At 48.8% G+C, this 12,218-nt stretch overlaps 1 protein-coding gene across 1 annotated transcript in view; it reads left to right on the top strand.

Moving 5' to 3' along the window:
• The first annotated feature begins 1,089 nt into the window (after nucleotides 1-1,089).
• Nucleotides 1,090-12,218, top strand: part of ABCC8 (ATP binding cassette subfamily C member 8) — a 93,661-nt gene continuing 82,532 nt past the window's right edge. The window contains exons 1-3 of the mRNA XM_007955560.2: nucleotides 1,090-1,237; nucleotides 2,523-2,664; nucleotides 8,417-8,538. Of these exons, the coding sequence (XP_007953751.1) occupies nucleotides 1,090-1,237; nucleotides 2,523-2,664; nucleotides 8,417-8,538 (412 nt within the window). The remainder of the gene's footprint in view (nucleotides 1,238-2,522; nucleotides 2,665-8,416; nucleotides 8,539-12,218) is intronic.

Genomic DNA, 12,218 nt, shown 5'->3' with positions numbered 1-12,218 from the left:
CTCATATTCTCTTCTTTCTTCATAGGACATATGTTTTTTTAGGCACACTGGTGAGAATCACCCCAGAAAGTGTTATTTTTGTAGGAAAAAAACACTGTGTTTTCAATTTCATGAGGTTCTGGTACCCCTGAAGGTTAACAATACAGCCTAAGGTAGCATCCACTCTCTTGGCTCCTCCTTGTTACCTGGCATCCCTCTTGCCAGATATGCTTCCAAAATCTCTCTTTTAGCCTGGCCTGGACCCATTCCACCATTTGTGGCCTGTGACTGAAGGTTGTAACGTATTAAAGGGACATCGGGACATCTGAGGGAGTTGGGAGTCTAGGGTATCGAAGGAGCTGGGTTCGCATTCTGTCTCCCCAATTGCTAGCAGTGCAACCTTCGATCAGTCATGTAACCTCCCTTAGTCTCAGTTTCCTCATCAAAAAACTGGGAGAAATTATAACCTGTACTTAGAGGTGTTGGGAGGACTCGCTAGGGAAAGTGTTGGATACACAGTAAAGCACCTTTGAGCGTCCAACGTCTGGGACCGCTTTTGAAAATATGATGGGCTTCCCCCAAGGTAAGGTCCTTCACCACTTTTCTTGTCCAGATTGGGTGGTGACTCACGCCACTCTACCCCACTAGGACCCTCCAATCTTACCATATCCACCTAGCCCAAGAAGCCCACACCTTAGATACCTGGGCAATGAACTCATCCTTGGGGACGCCGAACCCGTCCACTCCGGGCCCACATGGACCTTCCTTCTCTCTTCTGCGCATCCCCACCCTCCCAGACCCAGACTCGTGTACCCACCTACCCACGCACCCAGTCTGCCCTTCTCTCTCCCAGCGCACGCGCGCAGCGGGCACTCACAAAGCGTCCCAGTGCACATCTGGGCGCGCGGGCCACACAGCTGGAACGCGGGACCCCGCGCGGCTCCGCCCGTCGGGCTCCGGGCCGCTCCCGCAGCCCTGCAGGTAGTGCAGCAGGGCCGGGAAGGGGGAGCGGGCGGGCCGGCGGGGCGGGGCCGGCGGGGGAGCAGAGAAGGACAGAGACGCGGGAGGCGCGCGGAACCAGCCGCAGCCGGAGCCGAAACCCGCGCCGCCATGCCCCTGGCCTTCTGCGGCAGCGAGAACCACTCGGCCGCCTACCGGGTGGACCAGGGCGTCCTCAACAACGGCTGCTTCGTGGATGCGCTCAACGTGGTGCCTCACGTCTTCCTGCTTTTCATCACCTTTCCCATCCTCTTCATCGGTGAGCGCGCGCCGCGATGGGAGGAGGAGGGGAGGAGGGAGGCGAGGAGGGAGGAGGAGGAGGAAGAAGCGCCGCGCGCTGCGCGGCTCTGCGTCCCTTTCCGGCCCCGCAACCGCTGCTAGTGTCCCCTCCAGGGGTCTCCTGCTACGTGCTCTGCCCCGAGGTTCCCGCACTCACATGCCCGCTCATCCCCTCACTCTCCGGCATCCCTAACTCCCGCGCCTCTTGGCTTTCCAGGGTCCCTCCGAACCCGCGCGGAACGCCGCGGACGCCCCTGTCCCGGACCCTCAAGTTTCGCTAATGGTGGGCTAGAGCTGGGGTGGGGAGAGGGAAAAACAGAGATTTCTCGACCTGTAAAGGTCGAGAGAGGGTCGGACGTACCCTCGGTGGCGCAGCGTAAGTAGCTGGGGTAACCCCTTCCCCAAGACACCCTGTCTGCGGGTCGCAGCTGGGCCCAGGGAGGAGGGCACCCTGGGCTTGGGAGGCGGGGATGGAGGCTGGAGGCCCTGCGAACTCCTGCGCTTCCCTGGGGCAGAGCCAGACCGCGGTCTGTGTTCTCTGACAGTCTTGGGCCTCTCGCGCCTCGTGAGGAGAGACAGGAGCCCGAGACTCGGATCTCCTTCCCCTGCTACCTCATTGGCCGCATCTCTCGGTCACACAACTTCTCAGGCTCTGTGCCTGAGCAGCCTGGATTCGCGGGTGCAGCAATCCCAGCGGCCCCCACAGCCCCAGCTCGAATGCCTGCAAAACTGGAGCTGCTTTGGGTGTTACTGTGCACTTCTTCGTTCGCGTCTCCCTTGTGGCTCTAAACGACCTAGAATCCCGCAGTTCTGGCAACTCACAAAGTGCCCTCTGTCTCCCCCAAACTTTAATTAAGGAGGAAAAAAAAAAACCATAAAATTTACAGACAGCTTCTGGGAGGAATCTTGTCACAAAATTAAATTAAAAACAGAAGGGTACTGCAGAAGCAGGAATACTAGGTACTGACAAACAACTACACCTAAATGAGAAGCATATACGACTATGCTCATGTGTATCAAAAAATGTACTAGCATTCACACTTCTGTTCTCAACCCAATAATGGCTTCTTTACCTGATGACTTCTATGAGAAGCCAGCATATAAAATGGGGTATCTGCCTCTGTCGGCCTGCTCCATGTGTTCCACTGGGGGATCCTCATGCATAGGTGTACAAAGTGGATATAATGCGTAAGCCCCCTCCTGAGGCCCACCACCCCTCTGCTAGGTGGGCCAGGCCTGCTGCCTCTCACTGTCTCTCCTTGCAGGATGGGGCAGTCAGAGTTCCAAGGTGCACATCCACCATAGCACGTGGCTCCACTTCCCTGGGCACAACCTGCGCTGGATCCTGACCTTCATGCTGCTCTTTGTCCTGGTGTGTGAGATCGCAGAGGGCATCCTGTCTGATGGGTGAGTGACCGTCTGAGGACCCAGCAGAATGGATCTGCTCCAGGGTGCTTCCCAAAAGGCCCAGGGAGCCCCCACATGTGCCTCTTATGAGCCATATCATTTACTAATAAATCCAGCAACTGTTTACCCAAAATCTTGTGTAGGCACTCTATGCTGGGCACTGGAGACATGGAAACAAGTGAGACCTTCAGCCCAGGAAGGTGACAGGAACACATACCTGAATGCCAAGACACAGTGAAATAATCCTAGCGCCTACTAGAGTGCCCCAGGTCCCATGGAAGGTGCCAGCCCTCTTCCACCTGCTATTAGCGTTAACCTTCAGGGTAGGGAGGAAATTCTAAACATTTCACTCACTCTTGCTTAAAACCCTTCCTTGGTTCCCAGTTGTTTACAAGATGTAGTCTCAGTTCCTCAGCCAGGCGTCCAGGTTCCTCACAGTCAGCCCCACCTACCTCGATCCTCATTCCCAGGCCTTCTCCCTAAACCCACCTTTCCAGTGGCGTCATTAAGGTTGGTGTCACCTGGTAGGTAACTCATGGTGTGTCCCCTTTGCCTCCATGGACCTCTTCCTGAACAAGATCATAAATCCTTAGTAATATTTATTTTAAATTTTAATCTTAAAATAATATGAGATATAGTTCCAAATTGCTTAAATGTAATGTTTCTTAAATATATGAACAGTAACACAAAACTGTTTTGTAAAATCTTTCTAGATTGAATTATAATATTATTAGTTACATTATTAGTAATTTTTTAGATTTTTTTTATTTTTAGCCTTCTTTTCCTTTAATTAGGAGTCCTGGTGATGCAGCGGTTAAGTGTTCAGTTGCTAACCCAATGGTCAGCAGTTCTAACCCACCAGCCATTCAGTGGGAGAAAGATGTGGCAGTCTGCTTCCAAAAATATTTACAGCCTGGGAAACCCTATAGGGCAGTTCTACTCTGTCCTATAGGGTCACTATGAGTCAGAATCAACTCGATGGCAGTGGGTTTTGGTTTTGGTTTTTCCTTTAATTACTACTTCATTCTCAGAAAAGTTGTTGATACATGTTCACAAATACTACTTATTACAATATTGTAGCTAAAAACAGCAGAAAATTTGACAAAATCCACAACTGTAAAAACACTGACAGCCATGAAGACAACAGCTCATGTTTGTAGTGTGCAGATGAAACCATGTGATTTGAAGCATCATTATAATTGGGTAATAATGACAGCTCTGACTGAATGACATTAGAAAGTTCCAAAAGTAAATTAGCGTAGACTTTTAGGCTTGTAGGCATGTTGATATATGTAAGCATGTTTATAACTACAGGGATATTTATATTAAAATTAATACATTTCTACTGAAATACTGCACAAGAATTTTATAGACAGTCATTTTGGCGTCACAACCTCTGACAGTGTCGCATGGTATAGTCCACACACCCCTAGCGGTACCACTGTTCATGTGGGCCTCACAGCACACTCCTCTCACCTCACTCCTCACACTTCTGTTAGAGCACAGACTGTACTGTATGTTAAATAGAAAACTTATCTATTTGCCAAACTATCCTCCCTGAGTCAGAAGGCATCTCAGAATTGGAATCTGGATCTTAATTCATCTCTACATTCACAGTAACAACGTTCAATAAACATTTAGTGAGTCTTTAGGAGACTAAATGAAATACTGTTATAAGTAAATACTCTAGGAGGGGAGAGGAAGGAGGGCTTGGTTCTGATTAGGGGGTGGGCAGACTTCACAATGGAGGGAGATTCTGAGCTGAGCCTGGAAGGATGACTTGAGTTTTGACAGGCAGGGAGTTAAGAAGAAGGAGGGCCAGTGGCTCTGGAAGAAGGAGGGACGAAGGCACCGGGGGAAAGCCTTGGGGGGAGGGGGGACAGTATAGCATGGCTGGGACTTAAAGCACATACAAGGGAGCAATGGAGGCCGAGGCTTAGAAATTAGGTCAGGGACATCTCGGAAGGCTTTGAATGCCAGACTGAGTGTTTGGTTTGGGTTTGGCCAGGAGTTTGGAGAAGAAAAGAGATATAATCCATGACTTAATCAACTTTTAGGGTAGGTTGGAGGCAGGGCAAGACTGGAGGTAGAAATAACATGTAGGAGGTGATTGCTGTAGTCTAGGTGAGAGATAACTGCTGCTGAAATGGTATGTCAGCAGCACCGCAGCCATCTCACTAAAGGAGCATCGAAGCGTCAGCAAGCTCAGGGACTGCCTGGGTAAAGGGGAGGGGAGTGTGAATGTTTGGCTTGAATATCCGAGGTCCTGCTTCTCTGAACTGGAATCACATCATGCCCAGGCTTCTCCCTTGCCATCCCTGGCTCTTGCTGGGGAAGGACGGGAGGATGGGATAGGATATTCCCCATTCCCCCACATCTCCCACCCTGTCACCCCCCCCCCCAGTGTCCCTGCATCCTGGCTTCAGCAGTTGTCTTTGTGATAACTGCTTGCCTTGAGGTGGCAGCAATTCTTTATTATCCAAGTTCCCCAAACCAGCAAGAATACCAGAAGGCACACTGCTGCTTAACTAGCAGGTGACATGTCAGCCTCCCACCCCCAGCACACCTTCCACAGCATCATAAATGCTAGAGAGGGAAAGAAGCCTTGTGAGCCCTCAGACCAGAAATACTTACTGGGTTATAAATAGCCAGGGTGACAGAGGGGAGGACGACACCCTGCCTATGGAGAAGGAAGATTGGGCTTCTGCTGTATACCAGCTATGGGACTTTAGACAAGTCACTCAACTTTTCTGGGCCTCACTTTCTCTACCTGTGAAATGAGCATCGTGATCCTTGCCTGGCCTGCTTCATAAATCCAGGGAAGATTAAATTAGAGCATGGCAAGAGCACCAAGTACAGAGTGGCAGAGACCTGGGCAGAGGTAAAGCCTCACAGTGTATTCCAGAACTTGGGAAACTGGAGAAGGTCAGGGACTCTGTCTTACCTGCTGCCCAGCAACCCTTCCTGTGTGGAGCTCTGCGCAATCTGCCATCTCTTCCCCGAGGGGCAGGTCTGCACTTTTCACCTGGTCTTTACTGAACTCCATCTGTGAGCCCACATCCCTGGGCAGGCAAGTGTTGGGGAGGGCTTGAGTAGGGGACAGGCAGAAGGAGAAGTCATAGACTATATCCTATCCTTGTGGCACTTTCAATCTGTTCCAGCTGGTGTTTTCAAACCTGACTGGAAGTTGTAGGGGACAAGGAGAAGAGAAAAGTGAGAGTGGGGAGTGGTTAAGACAGATTTTCAAACTCAAGTTTGGTTTGGGGTAAGTCTCTTTTAATGATTAATTAAGGCATCTTAAAGTTATAGGGCTTTCCTGTCTTCCTTTGAGTATTATTTCTGTGTGTGATGCTCTGAATTCAAAACAACCAAAGCAGTGTATGTTAGTGGGTGTTTTAGTTATCTAGTGCTGGTATAACAGACATACCACATGTATGTGGCTTTAACAAACAAAAATGTATTTCTTACAGCTAGGAGGCTAGATCTAGAATTAGGGTGCCGGCTCTAGGGGAAGGTTTCTCTCTCCATGCTCTGTGGGAGGTCCTTGTCTCTTCAGCTTCTATTCCTGCCTTCTTGGTGATCTTCATGTGTCATGGCATCTGTCTTACCCCATCTCTGCTCATTCTCTTTGTTTAATCTCTTTTGTGTCTTAAAAGAGATTAAGACACAGCCTACACTTATACAGTATCATTAATGTAAGAAAGAAAACCTATCCCCATGACATTATAACCACTACAAAAAAAACCAAACTCACTGCCGTCGAGTCGGATCTGACTCATAGCGACCCCTCCTTGGGTTTCCGAGGTGGTATCGTACGGAAGTAGATTGCCCAACCTTCCTTCCAAGGAGTTGCTGGTGGGTTTGAACCACCAGCCTTCTGGTTAGCAGTCAGATGCCTTAGACAGTACACCACCAGAGCTCCCATAACCACTACAGGGGTTAGATTTACATCACATATTTTTGGGGGGCACAATTCAACATGGGATATCACTCAGCAAGGGCAAAGGGACATGCTTCCCGTGTACCTCTTTCGAATGAGAGAGATTGTCCTCTGCAGCCTTGCCTTTCATCTTGTTGGCAGGAATTAGGTTACATGACCACCCTTAAAGCAATCACTGGCAAAGGAGAGTGAATTGCATGGCTGCTTGGACTGATCACAATCCATCCTGGCTGGGTGCATTGTTGCTGGAGCAAACTTGTTCTTTTAGCAAGATGGAAGTGGAGAAAGCTATTTGGCGAACATCTCACACTGGTTCTACACTTACATCCCAGTCCCACCAGATCCCAAGCCCCTTGGGGTACCAACATGGCTCTCGCATGTCCCTCTCCCTTATCGGTTGATATTATCCTTCGAAGTCCACCCTGGTGCCACCCTTTCTGTGAAACTTTGCTGGCTCTCACCCCCTCCATTTGCTCCCTCAGCCTTCTGCAGTATCACTTTCCTGAGTGCCTAGTTAGACAGCTCTGGGTGTGCTTGCCTCTCCTGACTGTGAGCTTCTCGAGGAAAGGGACCTGGGCACTCTGTATAGAAGAAGCAGCATAAGCAAGGGCAGCAGATTTTAGGAGGCTTTCTGGGAATGGAGAGGCTCCCAACATGGCTGGGAAAGAAAGACCAATCTGGGCAATGCTGGAAAAATGGCCTGAGGCCACATCATCTGGGCCTTTGGTGTCAGGCTGAGGACTGCAGGGTGTGCTGTACGCAGGAGAGAGCCATGGAAGGAAATGATCAGGGCCAGCTGTGGGAAAGCCTGAGGTTTGGAAGTGGGCTCTGACTCCCTCTGGGCCTTGTTACCAGACCAGAGTCCACTACCACAGAGGCTCTGTGAGAGTTAAAGTGGAGAGAGAATGACTGGTATTGACTGTCTCCATCTTCCCATTTCAAGTGAAGAAACAAAAGCAGTGGGCATGTTACTTAGCCTCTCTATACCTCAATTTCCTCCAACATAAAATGCAGAGACTACGAGTACCTACATCATGGGGTTTTATGAAAATTAAATGAGTCAATATACATCAAGTGCTTAGAATCAAATCAGTTGCCTTGAAGTCAATTTTGACTCATGGCGATCCATGTTTGTCAAATAGAGTTACACTCCATCGGGTTTTCAGTGGCTGTGATCTTTTGGAAGTAGACTACCAGGCTTTTCTTCCGGGGTGCCTCTGGGTGGATTCAAACCACCAATCTTTTAGTTAGTAGCTGAATATTTATCTATTTATGCTACCTAGGGACTCCGTGCTTAGAGCAGTGCTCAGTAAATGGTGACTATCATTAGCATTGTTTTCTACTACCTGGTATGGGGTGTCAATGCTGACTTATGCTGTTTGTGTTAAATGGGGCTGTCACTAAGGGAGTTCCCATGTACAGGGCCCTGTATGGCCTAAGGGGCCTCAGGAATGGAGGAACCTATCCCTGCTGTGTGCACACTGAGAGAACTGGTTTCAGGTCAGAGGCTTTGTGGTTGTGATTACCAAGATCTGCTTCCCTATGCCAGGTTCTGTAAGCATGCACCCAGAGTGAGAAGGCCATGAATTCCAAAGCCTGAGCTCTGAGCCCTTATAGCATCACTGTCTAGACTCCTGGGCCCCTTAGTTAACGGGCATGTTTGGGGTGTGGGCTGTGGGCAGAGTTGTCAGTATATGGAGTAGATCTTTGGACATGATCTAGAAAGCCTACTGTGTGCTTGAAGCCCAGGGCTGCTCTGCTGGGGTACTGGGCACATCCACATTCTGTCTCTCTTTCTCTTGCCCCCATCAGGGTGACTGAATCCCGCCATCTCCACCTGTACATGCCGGCTGGGATGGCGTTCATGGCTGCTGTCACCTCTGTGGTCTACTATCACAATATCGAGACCTCCAACTTCCCCAAGCTGCTAATCGGTAGGGCAGGGTAAGGGAGAGGGAAAGCTTGGGGTGGGTACCTTCACTCATTTCTTCAGATAATGTTCACTGAGGATCTACTATGTGTCACGCACTGTCTAGGTGCCAGAGATTCAGAAGTGAAGAAGAAAAAGATGCTGCCTTCATGGAACTTACAGTCTGGTAGAGGAGATAGACAGACAGTAAACAAACATAGATAAGTAAATAGATGGTGGTCATGCTATGAAAATAATCAAGCTGAGTAAAAGGTAGAGGGTGATGGGGGTGTTGCTATTTATGGGGAGGCAGGGAAGGTCTCTGACAAGAGTGAGCATGTGGATATTTGGGGGTGGAAGAGTGTTCCATGCAGGGAGAATAGAAAGTGCAAAGGCCTTCTGGTAGGAACAAACTTGGCAAAGAGGCCAATGTGGGCAAAGCCAAATGAGCGAGGGGGAGAGTGGTAGGAGATGAAGTCAGGGACTGGGAGAGGGCAAGGAAGACTGCTAGGCCTGAGCATCTGGGTAAGTGGTGGTACTAATAACTTACATGGCAAAGACTATGGAAGGAGCAGGCTTTTTGGGGGAGGGAGGCAAATCAAATTTTCTGTCTTAGACATGTTGAGTTTGAGATGTCACTAAGACAGCCAACTCAAGTGTCAAGTGGGCAGTTGGATAAGCATGTTGGACATTCAGAGGGGAGGTGAGCACTAAGAGTGACATCCAGCAGTTGTGGGCAGCTTGTAGGTATCATCTAAAGCTTGAGACTGCATGAGGCCCCAGGGAGAGACAAGGGTGAGGCCCCGGGACCAAACCCTGTGGTTTGCCAACATTTGGAGAGGATAAAGGGAAGAAGCTGGCAAAGGAAACTCAGGAAGTAGTGCCCGTTTAGAGCCTCTGATGCTTATGACTAAAGTCCCAGGCAGAAACAATAGTAATACCTATATTGTGTGCTAGGCTCTCTGTTAGGCTCCTTACTCAAAAGACCTCATTTAATTCCCACAGTCCCCCTCTTGGTATTGTTACTACGCCAATTGTACAGATGCTGACATTGAAACTCAGAGAGGTAAAATAATAACAGTGAACACTCATTAAGCCAAGCACTCTCCTAAGCATTTTACTTATATTAATGCATTTGGTCCTTACAGAAACCCTATGAGGTAGGAACCACTATCATTTCTATTTTATAGAGGAGAAAACTAAGGCTCAGAGATTAAGTAACTTACTCATAAAGGGGCAGAGTTGGGTTTAGATCCTGGGGAATCTGGCTCCCAAGCAGGCTCTTAATTGTTTCTGAGACTGCATGTCTAAGGACCATGCATGTCTGGTTGTCAGACTGTGTTCTTAGGCCAAAGGTATATAAGAACCTCTGGTGGCACTGTGGTTAAAGCTTTGGGCTGCTAACCAAAAGGTCAGCAGTTTGACCCTACCAGCTTTTCTGTGGGAGAAAGATGAGTTAGTCACCTTCCATAAAGATTTTCAGCTTGGAAACCTTTTGTGGCATTTCTACTCTGTCTATAGGGTCACTATGAGTCAGAAATGACTCTGTGGCAGGAGGTTTGGTGTTAGTTTCTGGCCTCTGTGATTGGAGTCAATTGTATTAAAGGTTGGGTTGTATATCTGGCCATTAGGCTGAGTTCAGGCTGTGTGTCATTAAATAAGACTGAATTTTAGCAGTCATATCATCTAATTGACATCAAGAGTACTCTATGCAAATCCAGTGACACCACAGTGTCATGAGGGGGCAAAGGGTGCTTCCCAAGCTATTCATAGATCTACCTTCCCGTGTAAGATAGGGAGACTCCATCAGTATTGCCCAGGTGATCCCCTCACCTCAGGACCCCTATGCAAGTGTGAATTGGGGTGTGGAGCAGCAAGGTTGAGAGAGGGGAAGATGTTAAATACAAGTTTTATAGGGCTGCCCACTCAGTTCTAAAACAGTTCCTCATCTACACAGAACCCCTCATTAACCATTAGGGCTTGGCTGACTGGCACCCCAGAACCACCATGTCTAGGCATCTGATGAGTTCATTTCACATTCTCCAGTGAGCACCTAATGTTCTTTTCTCAAAGCACAAATTACCACCCATGGATAGACTGATCCTATTCCGAGGGACAAGGACTAACTCCCTCCAGTCCCTTTTGTTGGAGTTCTGTTCCTCCTGGGAAGAGACTCCATAGGCCTAGAAATTGTAAAACATGGAAACATGGAGAAAATGTACCCCATGAGCTATGGGGTAGGGGATAGTGAGTATTGAAGGAACAGCTTTCTCTCTGAGAAGCTACTGTCAGGTCACAGGTCTGGAATTCCATAGAAAGATAAATTACAAAGTGGCTTACATTTTTGTCCCACAAAACAACCAGGGTCCTGGATCCCAAGATGAGGTCAAGGAAATGTTTCATGAGAAAGTCATGCTTGAGCTGAGTACTGAAGAGTGGAGAGAAGGGAGAGAAGGTGCTTCAGGCAGAGTGAACAGTGTATTGCTGAGTGTTGCTGAGTCTGCTGAGCTCCCAGCACTACTGGATAGGCCTGTGGAAATAATCCCTGCACTTAGTTCTAGGTCCACCACTAACTCCTTGTGTGACCTTGGACACACAGTTTCCCCATCCAGGCAGGAATAGTAAGTCCCTGCCTAAGTCACAGGTTCATTATGAAGATCAAATCAGACCATATCTGTTTAGTGTCGGGCAGGGCTAGCATGAAGCATATTTTCAAGTCTTGGCCCCAGCAGTTGATCTTCATTAAGGGCTAAAGAGGCTCAGATGTCCAGGGTTGAGTCTGTCTGGAAGAGTTGGGATATGGAGGTATGGAGGCAGGGGGATGAACTCCAGTTCTGGGATTCCTTGTGACTGGAAACCAGACCAAGCTTGGGAGACATCATCCCAGTCCTGAGGGCTAGGACTGGAAAGCGTCCGCCTCACTATCCTAATGTCCTCACCCAGGGATCTAACAACAGCATCAAGCCCCCAGACAAGCTCAGCCCTGGCCGTGGGGTAGGGCTCTATGTTTTGACCTGGTTCCGAGCTCAGGAAGATGCTAAAGCAGGCTCCAGCTTCAGTCTAGAAGGGGCACCCTGGCATTCACGTTGAGGCCCACCTAGGAAAGTGTCCTTTCCTCATTGTGGTTCTGCTAGCAAGGAGCTGGAGGGTGTAGGCTGACCTTATATGCATATGGCTTTAAGGAGTGAGGTAGCAAGGAGCTACTGATGCTAAATCATACCCTAATACAAAACAAAACAGAAACCATTTTCCTTAAGTCGATTCCAACTCAAGGTGACCCCGTGGGTGTTAGAGTAGAACTGTGCTCCGCAGAATTTTCAGCGTCTGGTTTTATGGAAATAGATTGCCAGGACTTCCTTCCTGGGTGCCTCAGGGTGGGCTCAAACCTCTAACTTTTGGTTAGCAGCCAAGTGCATTAACCATTTGCACCACCCTGGGACTCCTAACCCACTGCCAGTGAGTCCATTCCAACTCATAGCAACCCTATAGGACAGAGTAGAACTGCCCCATAGGGTTTCCAAGGCTGTACATCTTTATAGAAGCAGACTGCTTCGTCTTTCTCCCACAGAGTGGTGGTGAGTTTGAACCACCTACCTTTTGGTTAATGGCTGGGCACTTTAACAACTGTGCCACCAGAGTTCCTTCTGAAGCTCCTAATGCATCCTCTAAAAGGGGCTTAATTAGTTATTGCTGTCTTTTGTTGTT

The sequence above is a fragment of the Orycteropus afer genome, unplaced genomic scaffold, assembly GCF_000298275.1.
Source record: "Orycteropus afer afer isolate SDZICR_OR568_19922 unplaced genomic scaffold, OryAfe1.0 scaffold00014, whole genome shotgun sequence".
In the NCBI taxonomy this organism is placed as follows: Eukaryota; Metazoa; Chordata; class Mammalia; order Tubulidentata; family Orycteropodidae; genus Orycteropus; species Orycteropus afer.
This window is presented reverse-complemented; position numbering and strand designations above follow the sequence as displayed.